Source organism: Apis dorsata, unplaced genomic scaffold, assembly GCF_000469605.1.
Source record: "Apis dorsata unplaced genomic scaffold, Apis dorsata 1.3 scaffold_129, whole genome shotgun sequence".
Lineage (NCBI taxonomy): Eukaryota > Metazoa > Arthropoda > Insecta > Hymenoptera > Apidae > Apis > Apis dorsata.
Window position 1 is genome coordinate 239570 of NW_006263422.1, and position 12753 is coordinate 252322.

The following is a 12753-nucleotide window of genomic DNA, read 5'->3' on the forward strand; positions in this document are numbered from 1 at the left end:
ATTTTACAAAAATAATTAAGACATGGCTCTTTTTCTATTTTTTTTTCTTATTATTTATTTTTTCTGTCCACATGTTAAAAGATAATAAGAAATTATAAGCTATAAGTCATTTTTTATTAAAACAATATTTTCATTATTAATAAAAAAAATAATTTTATTCGTATTTTTTTATTATGTAAAAAATAAATAGTTTTGAATAGTAATAAAAAATTTTCATTTTTGTTAATATGATCTAATCTTTTTACAATAATTTATTCTCAAAAAATACTAATACAGTTACAGCAACATGCATATATTGACAGTATCTGCAAATTATGAAGCACAGCCGTTGAGATGAACATTTAGAGATACAATGTACGCTCAGTTTTTGTTATTAAAAATAAAAAATTAATTGTAGTTTTTGAGTAAAATTATTTACCACAAAAAATTTCTTTATTGATTAAGAATTAAATAAAAAATAAGACTTGTAAAAAGTAAGAGAATAAATTATAATTGATATTAATAAAAAAATTCACTTTTTTTTTTAGAAAGAGATCTATTCAATGAAACTGAAGATTTTTATAAATTATTTATATAAATTATAAATTATTTTTACAAGCATAAATACATGACCTAATAAACTGAAATTTGAATGCAAATTTAATAATTATATATTTTTATATAATTTTTTTAGAAATAGATCTTTTATATAATGATATTCTTTTGCTATATATTATTTTACATATTTAAAAAATGTGATTTTAGATCTATTAAGAATTACAACTAGTTTCATTAAAATTATAATTTAGAAATAAATATTATGTGTACAAAGCTTATTTAAAAATTTTCTTCACAGTTTTTATCTTTTCTTTCTTTGAATATTCGGAATTTTTTAAGTAGATCATCAACAAGAATTTCTCCATGTACTACATTATCTCTAGTTCGTACATTTACTGTACCAGCATTAAGTTCTTTTTCTCCAACAACTAAAAATATAAGAATTAAACAAATTAGTATTTTGTTATTTAATATATAAAATATCATATATAGAGAATATTTCTTTACCAAGGATGAAATTGAACTGAGCAAGTTGGGCGTTTCGTATCTTTTTATTTAGAGTATCACTTGGATCTGTGTCAAGTTCTGCCATAAATCCATTATTCCAAAGTTTATCTTTTACTTGTATGGCATAATCATCAAACTGAGAGCTTACTGGTATAACCATTGCTTGCCGCGGAGACAACCAAAATGGCCATTTTCCAGCATAAGATTCTGTTAAAATTGCGATCATTCTTTCTACAGAACCCAAAATCGCTCTATGAATAATTACTGGTCTCGTTTTTTCTCCGGCCTCGCTAAAATTTTAAATTAGAATTACAATTAAAAATATAAGTGCAATTTAAGATTTTAATTAAAATGAATTCAAAATTATTCTTACTTAACATAAGATAAATTAAATCTAATTGGTAATTGAAAATCCAATTGAATAGTAGCACATTGATGAGCTCTTTTAAGTGCATCCATAATTGTTATATCAATTTTTGGGCCATAAAATGCACCATCTTCTGGATTAATTTTCCATTGTTCTCCAAATGCATCTAAACTTTCTGCTAATGCTTTTTCTGCTTGATTCCACATTGCTAAATCTCCTAAATATTTTTCAGGCCTTGTAGATAAACATAAATTAAATGTAAAACCAAACACAGAATATACATGTTTTAAAAATTCAAGTGCACCAATCATTTCATCTTTAATTTGATCAACCGAACAGAATATATGTGCATCATCTTGTTGAAAACGCCTGACTCTAGTTAATCCAGTTAATGCTCCAGATAATTCATTTCTATGTAATACTCCGAAATCTGCCATTCTTAGTGGTAATTCACGCCAAGATCTATTACGAACATCAAAGATCATACAATGACCAGGGCAATTCATTGGTTTAAGTGCAAAAGTTTCCTTCTCAACATCAAAGGAAAACATATTTTCTGCATAATGCATCCAATGACCGGATGTTTGCCATAATTTACTGTTATAAATATTAGGTGTGACTACCTCTTGGAAACCTCGTTTTCTGTATTCAGAACGAATAAATTCAACTAAAGTATTGTAAATATAAGCACCACGTGGTTGAAAGAAACATGATCCTGGAGAAAGTTCATGGAAGAAGAATAGTTCTTGTTCCTTTCCTATTTTTCTATGATCTCGTTTAGCAGCTTCTTCCTGGAACTTTTCCCATTCTTTTAATTGCTTAGTATCTGGAAAACTAATACCATAAACTCTTTGTAAAGATTCTGCATTGGCATTTCCTTCCCAATAAGTAGAAGAATTTTTGGTGATTTTAATAGCTTTAACTTTTCCGGTATGTCTAATGTGTGGTCCTCTGCATAAATCAATTAATGGACCACATCTATATACTGTAGTGGTAGGAGTATGTATTTTTTCATTAATAATTCGAACTTTAAATTCATTATATTTAAACATCTCTAAAAGGTCTTCTTTAGTCATTTCTAATCTCTCAAATGGTTGTTTGTCTTTCACTATACTTTTATAAAGACTTTCCAAAAATGGAAAATCTAGATTAGAAATTCCTTTATCACCTAAATACATATCATAATAAAATCCATTTTCTATTGGTGGACCATAACATAAACAACCACCATAAACTCTTTCCATAGTTTCTCCCAAAATGTGAGCACTGGAATGCCAAAAAACTTGTTGGGCATCTGGATGATCAAACTTAAGAAGTTCAAGTTTGCAATTAAATTCTAAGGGTCTGTCAAGATCCCACAATTCATTATTAACCTTTGCAATTATAGTATTATCTGCTAAACCTTGACTAATATTCTTAGCAATTTCATATGGTGTTGTATGCCAAGATTGAGCAATAATTTCCTTTCCATCAGGAAGAATCACTTTTATGTCAGTCATTGATTTTGAAGCTAATGATGCTTCATACTCTGCTTTAAGCTTATCCCACAATATAATACGATCCTGAAAAGATAATTATTCAATAATTGAATAATAATATATAATATATATATATATATATATATACTATATAAAAATTAATTTGAATTAATTAAATTTATTTCTTAAAAACTATTCAAATTTGTAACATTTTAAAATATAAATAATTAAAATTTAAAAATAAAAGTATGTAAATACCTGAATGTAATTTGGCCAAGGATTTAGTTCAGAAACAGATTTTTCATTTGTAACAGCAATCTTTTTTTTCGATTTCATTTTCGTCTATTGTTGAAGAAAAAAATATTAAATTTTACCAAAAAAAGCTTTTATTATTTTTTAAATTCAGAAAACACAAAAAATTTTATAGAAAAGCTTGTTATAATTTTTTAAATTTAAAAAATACAAGAGATTAATATATTTAGAATAGAATTAATATAACAATGATCCTATAAAGTCAGGTTGCATCAGAATATTGATTTTAAAGATATGGGTGGTTATTCTTAATATGACACGCCTTTTAAAATAATAAATACTTTGAAAAATAAATAAAAATAAAAAATTCATGATGTTAGCGATATTAAATCATAATGATGATATACTTTATAACCAACCCAAGTATGTGTCCTTTTAGAAACATTGTAAAGGTTTCTATTATTGCGAATAAGCAAAGTCATCAACATATTTTATAGCTAAAAATAAAAATTTTAAAAATTTTATCAAATGTAAACTATATTCATGCCTTTTCTTCCTTTATATTCAGGTTTTCCATGTCATTCACCACGTTGTCACACATGTTGTCGACCATATTGAAATACTAATGCTTTTAGTTGAGTAAATCAACGTGTATTCTCTATATATCTATATGAAATAATGATTAACAGAAATTGATTTTTTTTTACGAGTTCAATCTATATCTTTTCATTTCGGGATAGAAAAAAGAAATAGAAATAAAAAATTAATATTTTCTTTTTTATTAAAAAATAATCATTTATAAAACATATTTTAAATGCTTTATAATATGTATTAACTGCTTACAATAATTCATACATATTACATTGTAAATGGTATAATAGAACATGTATATGTACATATGTATATTGTTGTTATTTCTTATTTAAAAAATTATAATTATTTATTACATTTTGTTTCCTATTTTTGAACGAATAAAGACAAGTTTGTATTTTCCTAAAAATGTATCCGTTCGTGTCGAATAATATGACTACGGTGATGAAATCTTTTTCCACAAGCGCGACAAACATAAGGCCGTTCATCAGTATGAATTCTACTATGAATTTTTAAATCGTATTTTTTAAAAAATGATTTACCGCATTGAGAACAAACATGATTTCGTTGTTTTAAATGATCACGTTTTACATGTTCCTACAAAACAATTATCAAAACAATTATTGTAATATCACTTAATATATTAAAAAAATATTTTCAAATATACTCACATTTACTTGCGAAGAAGTGTTATAAATTTTATTACATATATCACATGCAAATTTCTGTGGACCATCTGGTCTATGATTATTTGCAATATGTTTATTTAATGTTGATTTCCAAGCAAAAGATATTTTGCAATCTTTACAATGAAATTTTTGTTGGTCTGCAAAATGAGTACCTATATGTTGCTTATAATTGTAACTAGTTGAAAAAGATTTTTCACATACTGTACATTGAAATTTTATTAAAAAAGTTTTTGTTTTCTTTGAATCTTGTTCATTTTTTAATTTTTCATTAATACTAATGTCATTTTCATTTTTTTCTTGTTTTCCATTGGTTTTAATAATTGTATTATTACTGTTATTATTACTAATAATATTTTTTTCGTTTGATTGTATAGCATTAACTTGGTTGAAATTTTGAAACTGTAAGAATTCTTCACTTTCTTTATTACATTCTGAAATTTTTGAGTTTTGATTCTCAAGTCCTGTTTCAACAAATTCAAGAAATCGTTCGGAACTGTCATCGTAATTTAATCTTTCAAATACTTCGAAATTTGTTTCAACATATTTATCAAAATCATTTTGTGTGTCTAATAAAATTTGATTTGTAACAAAATTTTTTTCTTCCTCTTGTAATTCATATTGCACATAATTTAAGTCATTATGTAAATCATCTCGTATACTTTGCTCTTGATGATTTTCTTCATTTATATTTGTATCAGGATCATCTTTATTCTCATGATTTTTTGCAGATTGTGTATTTGGTAATTTTTCAACTAAATTGTTAATTAAAAATTCGTAAAATTGTTCTCCTGTTTCTGTCTGTACTAATCGCAACATTGGTTCATCATGATTTACAATATTATTTATGTCATTTAAATCATCAGATATTTTTCCGTTTTGTATTAAATTTATTTCCCGATTTTTATTTATATTTGAATCAGAATTAATATGTTCATTGTTATTAGATTCTGAGAGATCTATCTTTTGAAACATATCAGTAACATTTACAGAAGTATTTATTAAAGTATTATAATTCGTTTCGGATTTTTGTAAATCTAATTCGCACGTTTGTATACATAATTTACTTTTAAGAATATTTTCGTCTACTTGACAAACATATGTTACATTTTCTTTTTCTATGCAATTAGATTTATATGACAAAAGTGGAGTATCTTGAACAAATTGAGTTTGTTCATTCTTAAATGTTACTTTCTCAGAGATATTTAATTCTTCATCTGCTGAAATCTTTGTTTCACATAAATTTTCTTGTGAAGCTTGATTTTTATTGTCTTCAACATTTTCTAAATTAATTTTCTTCAACTTTTTTCATATAAAAAATTAAATATATATAAAAATATTTTAAAATTATATTGGTTATAAATATTAAAATATTTACCTGTTCTGATGTGATATAAATAATTGTTTCTAATGGTAAGGCTTTTTTTATATTTATTTCATTTTCAAAAAAATCAAAATTCTCATTATGCTCTGTTTGTTTTTTAAGTTCTGTAGTTTTCTGAAAACTCTAAATGAAAGAAAAAAAATAAATCAAAAACACATAATTCTTAAATATTTTTTATTTTCAAAATTCTTACCATTTTATCATTCTTATATTCCAAAGTTTCTGAATGGGATTTCTCATGTTCTCTTAAGAGAAAGATAAAATTGAAACTTTCACCACAAATTTTACAATAATGTTGTCTCTTGACAACCTTTTGCTGACTAGGTGCATTACCTTCAACAAACTGTACATTGACAGTAAGATATACTTAGATTCAAAGGATATTATGTAATATCACATTTGTTCATCACCTTATTCTTATATATTGCATGATCTTTTTTCTGTAAATTACTATTGTTGAAATTATTTTGTAAATGAAATTTAACATCATCTTTTATCCTTTCATGAATACGTTTGTGTCTTGCAAGGGAACTAATCTGAGTAAAACGTTTACCACAAATGGAACATGGATATAATTTTATTCCTAGAAATTTATTTTCAAATTAAAATTTTTTTCATTTATTTTTTATTTTATAAAAAATTTTGATTGCAATTACCAGCATGCATTCTGCAATGTCTAATTAAATTAGATATGTGATTAAATTTTCTTCCACAAACTTCACAAATGCAAATATTTGTGCCTAAGTGAATATTCAAATGGGTTCTTAAGTCTGCTTTGCGAAAAAAACCTTTGCCACAGATTTCACAAAGTTGAGATTTTTCTCCTAAATGTATACTTCGATGATGGTAATCATATTGAGAAGCTCTGTCAAAAGTTAAACTGCATTGTTGGCATTTAAAAGGTCTTAATATAGTTTCATAAAAATCATTATCAATTTTTTTTAGTAAAGAATATTTTGGCACTGTTTCTAATCCATTGTTTGTATCTTTTTTAAAATATTGCATATGTTTCAATAATACATCTCCAGTATGAATATGTAAATGACTGTAGAATTCTTTTTTGTTTATATATCTAACATCACATACTGGACATACAAGATTGATGGATTGCATTTGAACCATATCATTTTTATAATTTTCTTCTGAATTTAAAATAAATGACATGCTTTTATACTCTTATAGAAAATACTTTTATAGAAAAAGTTTTTATTTTTCAAATATAACAATCAAAATGATATTAAAATTTTAATTTTTAAACATCTATCTTATTAAAACGATAACCTAAAAAAATTTGATATCATTAGTTTATTATTTTTCTAGTTATTATTTTTTCGTTATATATGATTTTCAATTAATAATTTTATATAATAAAGTATTTAAATTATAATTAAGTAAATAAAACGAATTCCATGGAATTATACATACACTTCAATTTAATAGTTATAGGATGCAGTTACATCGTTTTTAATAATTGTAGAAAATTTTATATTTAAAACATCTTTCATTAATTAACTTCATATTCGCGTTATTTCAAATTTTTTTAAAAAGAAATTCAAAGCATTACTTTCCTTTTTACTTTGAAATACATGTTAAATGTATATAAATATGAAACAAAGTTTTTGTATTGGTATTACTTATTTAAAGCCTTATGTTGGTAAGATTGTATCTTTTGATTAATTTTTAAAGGTGAATTATAATATTTGAGTTTGAATTTATTGTTTGCTGATGTTAAAAATTTTACTATATTTTATATAAAACATTTCAAAGTTTAATTTAAGGTAAATTCATTTCAATTATTAAGTATCATATAATATTAAACATAACAAATATATATATTGAATATTAAATAAATATTTGTAAAATGTTGACTATAATATATTACTGATCCGTTATATATTCAAAGAAGTGATGTTGGTAATGTAATTGAAAATATAATCGAATTTTATTTTGAATTTATTCATTGAAAATCAAAGTGAAAAAATATAAGAAAAACAATCACGATAATGGGAAATTATGTTAATAAATTTTTTACTCATAAAACTGAAACGTATAACAATGAGATTGAAAAAGAAGAAATAAAAGATTCATCAGCGATAGATGAAGTAACTATTGAAAAAAATATGCAAACTCCACCAATAATTCGTAAAACATTAGTTACGGATCCTAGATCTGTAACGAGTGGAATAAGTAGAACACCAATTGAGGTAATTATAACATAAATTGATATAAATTTTATAAATTATTAATTTATGTAATATTATTAATATATATAAATAATAAATAATATTAACATTAATAGGTGAATAATACACCTGTTGGATTAAATAAAAAAATAATATCAGCAATTCCAAAACATTTACAAAATAAATCATACTTGGAAACAGATATAGATAAAATAATGTTATGTTTAACTCCTAAAAAACATTTGATGCCAAAATTAATAGAAATTCCAAAAGTATATCTCAACATTTTCTCTTTTTTAAAAAAATGAAATATTTTATTTTTGTTGTTATATATATTATTATTTTTATTGTTATAAATAATTTATAAAATTTATTTATTTTAAATATTTTAGCAAAATAAAAATGAAGAAAATCTTTTAACACCAATAAGTAATAATTTAAATAATAAAAAAATAATCACTGATATAGAAAAGGAACGTTATAATATTCTAGGACTTGATCCTAGATCTCCAGCAGCAGATTTTGATAGAACTCCAATTTTAATGCCAAAATCTATTGAACGTTTAAGAGCAAGATCTCAAGAATGTTTGCATAGACAAGGCAGTTATGATACAGATATTTTTTATCCAAAATTTTCATATTGTGAAATGTCATCACAATTTAATGTTACTGAAGTACAAGTTTTAGCGGATTTAGACACATCTGCAGTAAATTCTTTACATTCAGTTATTACTGATTCTGATGACAAATTAAATGAACCTGAATCATCATATTCAAATGATTCAGTTAAAACTAATTTTATTTCAGAAATTGGTAAGAAATTAGTATTAATAATTTAAAGTTAATTTGTATTATAATATATAAAAATATGTTTCAAAAAATTTATTATATCTGATCAAAAAATATTTATATTAGTAGAAAAAGAATTAGAAGATCAAAGTGAAGTTCAAAGCATTTTAGAACAAAATAATTGTAATGATAATAATATTAAAAAGAATGCAGAACAAAAATGTATTATTAATAATGATATAATTAAAATATGGAGGGATTCATTAATATTGGATACATTCGAGGAATCAGAATTAAATGAATCAGATAATGTACAAGAAGTTACAGAAAAAATGTCACAAATAAATAAGGAAGAAGTAATTATAACATTTGACAATGATAATACCAAAGACTTAATTCCAAAATTAATTAATTCTGAAAATGAAAAGACAAAAGTAGACACAATTAAAAAAAAGAAAAAAATTGTCAAATCAGAAATTAAAGTTACAACAGATGAAAAAAAATCTTTTATTGATAAAAATGAAAATGAATCCATAAAGGTATTTCATAAATAGTAATAGTTATAAAATTATTTTTAAAGAAATAAAGATATTATATGCATATTTTTATTTTCAGATTCGAACTCCTCTTGGAAATCGTTCAAATAATGAACAAATACAAACACTGTTAACAAAGTCACCACAACAGGTGTTTAAGAATAGAAATGTTGTCTCAAAAATATTAAAAGAAAATACATCACCGCATAAAAAATATTTTGTAAAATCTAAATTAAATGGTGTACAATGGGATCCAGATTCAACTGTTATTATTTAAGATTATTAATTTTTATAAGAAAAGTTTAGACATAGTTTATATCTTTTATAGAATTATTTTTATATAAAAATTTAAATAATTGTAAAAATTAATTGTAAACATAAATGTAAAAAATTAATTGCAATAATGTATTTATTTAATATAAAATAAATAATTTTCTTAAAAAAGAATTTTTTTCTCTATTACATATTTTAATGTAATAAAAAATCATGGATTTTCCTTATTATTCATTTGCATGGCCGCTCGTATTTGCGATTTAGCTTCTTTAATTGACAATTGCAGATTTTCACTTGGTTGTACCAACTGGGATACACTACAATAATTATAACATATTATAAAAGTATATATGATATAAAATATAATATATAATTTACCTTGGATCTTTTATTATAATCCTTTTTTTCTCAACATCATTTTTTGGTATTAATTTAATAGTTATATTACTATCAATTTTTTTTGGATTAGAAAATATATTTTTATTTGAAATATCCCACTTTACTATAGTACTTGTATCTACAAGTTGTGGTTTAACAAGTCTAACTTTTACATTATTATTAATATATTGTCCTTTATAATTTTTTCTTTTGTTTTTAGTATAATTTGATTTTAATATAGTTTCTTTAGGTACACTTGTCTTAATAATAGCTTCAGTTGAATGATAAGGAACTTTTAATATAGATGCATTATTTGAATATTCAAATGAAGTAGATGGTAGATTGGATTGACATACTAATCTTGGATCTAGATTTTGTGGTATACCATCGTAAATAGATGATAAAGTTTTTCCAGGATACTGTTGAATAAGACGCTCTTTTGTAAGCGGTAAAGCAGGTGTTCTCTTTCTTCTATTATATTGTTCTCTGAAAATTATTATTCAATATAATAATTCAACTTTTTTATTTACTATTATTTTCATATTTTACATACTTAGGAATAAATTTATTGATATTTGGATTCTTTAGATCTTGTTGATTTTTTTTAATACGTATATTTACATCTTTTTGACGTTGAAGAAGTTTTTCTTTAGTTTCTGAGATACTTTCAAGTTCAGGTACATAAAAAACATGTAATGAACCTCCATAAAAATTTTTATCATCAATGAATCGTTTTGCTATTCTATATAAATGTACAATATGAAACATAAATATAATAAATTATAAAACTTTAAATTATATATTATTATATATCATTACTATAGAAATATATACTATAAAAATATATACTATAAAAAAATATATTTACCTTGCACTTTGTATATGAACATATTGTATATAATATGCTTCTGTAAACTCTTCTGTGGGATAATCATGAACTATGTGAATTTTTTTTATATTACCATAAGATTCAACAAGTTTTTTTATTTCTTCACCTAATTGGAGTTTTGGTACTCCACATATCATTAAATGTTTTGATTCATCATTTATTGTATAAACCTGTTACATAGAGCTAGTGTGTCAAGGAAATATTATTGAAGAAAAACAAAAATGATAGCAGATTATAAAATTAACTATTTAAAATAAAATTATGTAAATTTGAAAATTTAAATTCATTATAATTTTTAAAGAAATTTATATAAATGACCTAGTAATTTTTATAATTAATTTATGATTTAATTAAAAAAATAATATAAAATAACTTAAAATATTATTTATTATTAAACTTATTTTATGAAAAATAGGATACAAGTTCACAATGCTACCTTCACAGATGTTAATTTTTTTCCCTGCCTATAAGGAGGTCGTGTATTACACAATTTTTGTTGTATATGATGAGGAAGTTTTGTTATAGTACAATTATCCATGATTTATATTATTATATTTTTCACTAAAATTTTTAGTATAGTAATTATAGTAACTTTATAAATATTTTATATCAACTTGTTAATATTTTGAAAGATATCATTGTTTCAATAAATTTTAAATGAATTATAAATATTTATATGTATTAATAATTATCACAATGCTTTTAGTATTTTGATATACAAGAAACACTAAATGTACAATAGCCAAATAAATTTCCACATTGCGAATAATGCTAGAAATTAGTATAATTTATAGTGTCATGGCGTCATGACTCGTACTGTAGTGAAATGAGAAAAGAAATAACGGGTGTCCTATTATATCGTATTGTTTTAGAATTAGATTAGTTTAGGGATAAGATCAAAAAATAACAATTTATAAATCCATCATTTTCAAATTCGAATCTTGAATATTTGAAAAATCAAATTTAAATCAAAATATCATATTTCCAAGTTAAGTCTAATTCTAAATTCTAACAATGCAATATTCGGTATTTTTCCTTTCACTTTCTAATTTTTGTCACTATTTCCAATATAGAAATTTGCATAATTCTAAATGTGCCAGATATAATAATAATTTGAAATAAATGGCTTTCTTTCCATAATAACATAGGAATTTCTGCATATGTATTTTTTTGCATATCTGCAGAATTAAATAGACATGATAATTTTTTTTTTAAAATTGTTTTTGTTTTGAAAAATATAAAAATAAAAAAATTCAATATTATAATTTTTATACATAATTTATTATATTATTTTTTATTTATTATATTATCAATACAACTCATTATTTCCTATAAAAAATTCTAAGTTACATTTATGTTGGCAAATTTTTAATTTAAGAAATAGCTTACTGAAGTAAGCTATTATATAATTTTTACTTTGTAAAAATCATACGAAAGACAAATATGTAATTTTTATTATTTTTGTCTTTCATATAAAAAATATTTGCTATTATTATTTGTCTAAAACTATATGTGAGGCAAAAATTAAATCTTTTTTTATTATGCACATGTATTGCACATTATGCACATATATTGCATATTATGCATATGCATATGTTTCAATAATTAATTGACGTATATGTTATACATAAATTATGTAATATCTTACAAGGATATAGAAACTATGCACAGATGCAATTATTTTGACGCAATTTGCAAACAGTGCATAATATATAGTGTATATAAGTTAGAGAAGAAAAAACATATAACCATTATATAAAGTCAATAATATATTAACATTAATTATTAATTAATTTTATTAGATTGTAAAGAGATAAACAGTCATAAATAAATATTTCAAAAAAATATAACTCACGTTTAGTTGTTGTAACATAATATCCATTGTTTTTTTTAGAAAAATTCA

The 12753-nt window shown here is 22.8% G+C and overlaps 4 protein-coding genes across 9 annotated transcripts; 1 reads left to right on the forward strand and 3 right to left on the reverse strand.

Moving 5' to 3' along the window:
* Nucleotides 1-210: 210 nt before the first annotated feature.
* LOC102672191 (threonine--tRNA ligase 1, cytoplasmic) lies at nucleotides 211-3828 on the reverse strand. 2 transcript variants are annotated; one of them, XM_006612875.2, is made up of 5 exons: nucleotides 3689-3828; nucleotides 3148-3231; nucleotides 1418-2973; nucleotides 1045-1334; nucleotides 211-965 (listed from the first exon to the last, which is right to left on the reverse strand). In XM_006612875.2, exons 1-5 carry the CDS (start codon nucleotides 3752-3754, stop codon nucleotides 817-819), a joined length of 2145 nt encoding a protein of 714 aa, XP_006612938.1. In that variant the 5' UTR covers nucleotides 3755-3828; the 3' UTR covers nucleotides 211-816. The 2 variants fall into 2 exon arrangements, with proteins under 2 accessions (XP_006612938.1, XP_006612937.1); XM_006612874.2 differs by having other exon boundaries at nucleotides 3561-3769.
* Nucleotides 3829-3904: 76 nt separating this feature from the next.
* On the reverse strand, nucleotides 3905-7026 carry LOC102672439 (zinc finger protein 724-like). 2 transcript variants are annotated; one of them, XM_031509139.1, is made up of 7 exons: nucleotides 6459-7026; nucleotides 6293-6385; nucleotides 6213-6232; nucleotides 5996-6145; nucleotides 5797-5925; nucleotides 4404-5720; nucleotides 3905-4329 (listed from the first exon to the last, which is right to left on the reverse strand). In XM_031509139.1, exons 1-7 carry the CDS (start codon nucleotides 6964-6966, stop codon nucleotides 4135-4137), a joined length of 2412 nt encoding a protein of 803 aa, XP_031364999.1. In that variant the 5' UTR covers nucleotides 6967-7026; the 3' UTR covers nucleotides 3905-4134. The 2 variants fall into 2 exon arrangements, with proteins under 2 accessions (XP_031364999.1, XP_006612939.1); XM_006612876.2 differs by having other exon boundaries at nucleotides 6213-6385; nucleotides 6459-7025.
* A 687-nt stretch (nucleotides 7027-7713) lies between these two features.
* On the forward strand, nucleotides 7714-9757 carry LOC102672797. 2 transcript variants are annotated; one of them, XM_006612879.1, is made up of 5 exons: nucleotides 7714-8006; nucleotides 8102-8257; nucleotides 8378-8798; nucleotides 8901-9313; nucleotides 9390-9757. In XM_006612879.1, the coding sequence occupies exons 1-5, from the start codon at nucleotides 7806-7808 to the stop codon at nucleotides 9585-9587; spliced, it is 1389 nt and encodes a 462-aa protein (XP_006612942.1). In that variant the 5' UTR covers nucleotides 7714-7805; the 3' UTR covers nucleotides 9588-9757. The 2 variants fall into 2 exon arrangements, with proteins under 2 accessions (XP_006612942.1, XP_006612943.1); XM_006612880.1 differs by having other exon boundaries at nucleotides 8904-9313.
* LOC102672571 lies at nucleotides 9366-11753 on the reverse strand. 3 transcript variants are annotated; one of them, XM_006612877.2, is made up of 5 exons: nucleotides 11287-11753; nucleotides 10830-11020; nucleotides 10515-10703; nucleotides 9962-10447; nucleotides 9366-9900 (listed from the first exon to the last, which is right to left on the reverse strand). In XM_006612877.2, the coding sequence occupies exons 1-5, from the start codon at nucleotides 11386-11388 to the stop codon at nucleotides 9795-9797; spliced, it is 1074 nt and encodes a 357-aa protein (XP_006612940.1). In that variant the 5' UTR covers nucleotides 11389-11753; the 3' UTR covers nucleotides 9366-9794. The 3 variants fall into 3 exon arrangements, with proteins under 3 accessions (XP_006612940.1, XP_031365014.1, XP_006612941.1); XM_031509154.1 differs by having other exon boundaries at nucleotides 10830-11033; nucleotides 11271-11746; XM_006612878.2 differs by having other exon boundaries at nucleotides 9371-9900; nucleotides 11271-11741.
* Nucleotides 11754-12753: the final 1000 nt, after the last annotated feature.

What these genes read in the sequence shown, in the direction of transcription:
- LOC102672191 (XM_006612874.2), bottom strand. Translation starts at nt 3,629, where the DNA reads ATGTTGATGACTTTGCTTATTCGCAATAATAGAAACCTTTACAATGTT. An exon ending in CTAAAAGGACACATACTTGG is followed by an intron (nt 3,232 to 3,560) that starts GTTGGTTATAAA and finishes CTTCAACAATAG; the next exon opens with ACGAAAATGAAATCGAAAAA. An exon ending in TCAGTTCAATTTCATCCTTG is followed by an intron (nt 966 to 1,044) that starts GTAAAGAAATAT and finishes TTATATTTTTAG; the next exon opens with TTGTTGGAGAAAAAGAACTT.
- LOC102672439 (XM_006612876.2), bottom strand. Translation starts at nt 6,966, where the DNA reads ATGTCATTTATTTTAAATTCAGAAGAAAATTATAAAAATGATATGGTT. An exon ending in ATGCAATATATAAGAATAAG is followed by an intron (nt 6,146 to 6,212) that starts GTGATGAACAAA and finishes GTCAATGTACAG; the next exon opens with TTTGTTGAAGGTAATGCACC. An exon ending in AATATAAGAATGATAAAATG is followed by an intron (nt 5,926 to 5,995) that starts GTAAGAATTTTG and finishes TCTTTCATTTAG; the next exon opens with AGTTTTCAGAAAACTACAGA.
- LOC102672797 (XM_006612879.1), top strand. Translation starts at nt 7,806, where the DNA reads ATGGGAAATTATGTTAATAAATTTTTTACTCATAAAACTGAAACGTAT. An exon ending in TAAGTAGAACACCAATTGAG is followed by an intron (nt 8,007 to 8,101) that starts GTAATTATAACA and finishes TAACATTAATAG; the next exon opens with GTGAATAATACACCTGTTGG. An exon ending in TAATTTTATTTCAGAAATTG is followed by an intron (nt 8,799 to 8,900) that starts GTAAGAAATTAG and finishes TATTTATATTAG; the next exon opens with TAGAAAAAGAATTAGAAGAT.
- LOC102672571 (XM_006612877.2), bottom strand. Translation starts at nt 11,388, where the DNA reads ATGGATAATTGTACTATAACAAAACTTCCTCATCATATACAACAAAAA. An exon ending in GTTCATATACAAAGTGCAAG is followed by an intron (nt 10,704 to 10,829) that starts GTAAATATATTT and finishes ACATTTATATAG; the next exon opens with AATAGCAAAACGATTCATTG. An exon ending in ATTATAATAAAAGATCCAAG is followed by an intron (nt 9,901 to 9,961) that starts GTAAATTATATA and finishes TAATTATTGTAG; the next exon opens with TGTATCCCAGTTGGTACAAC.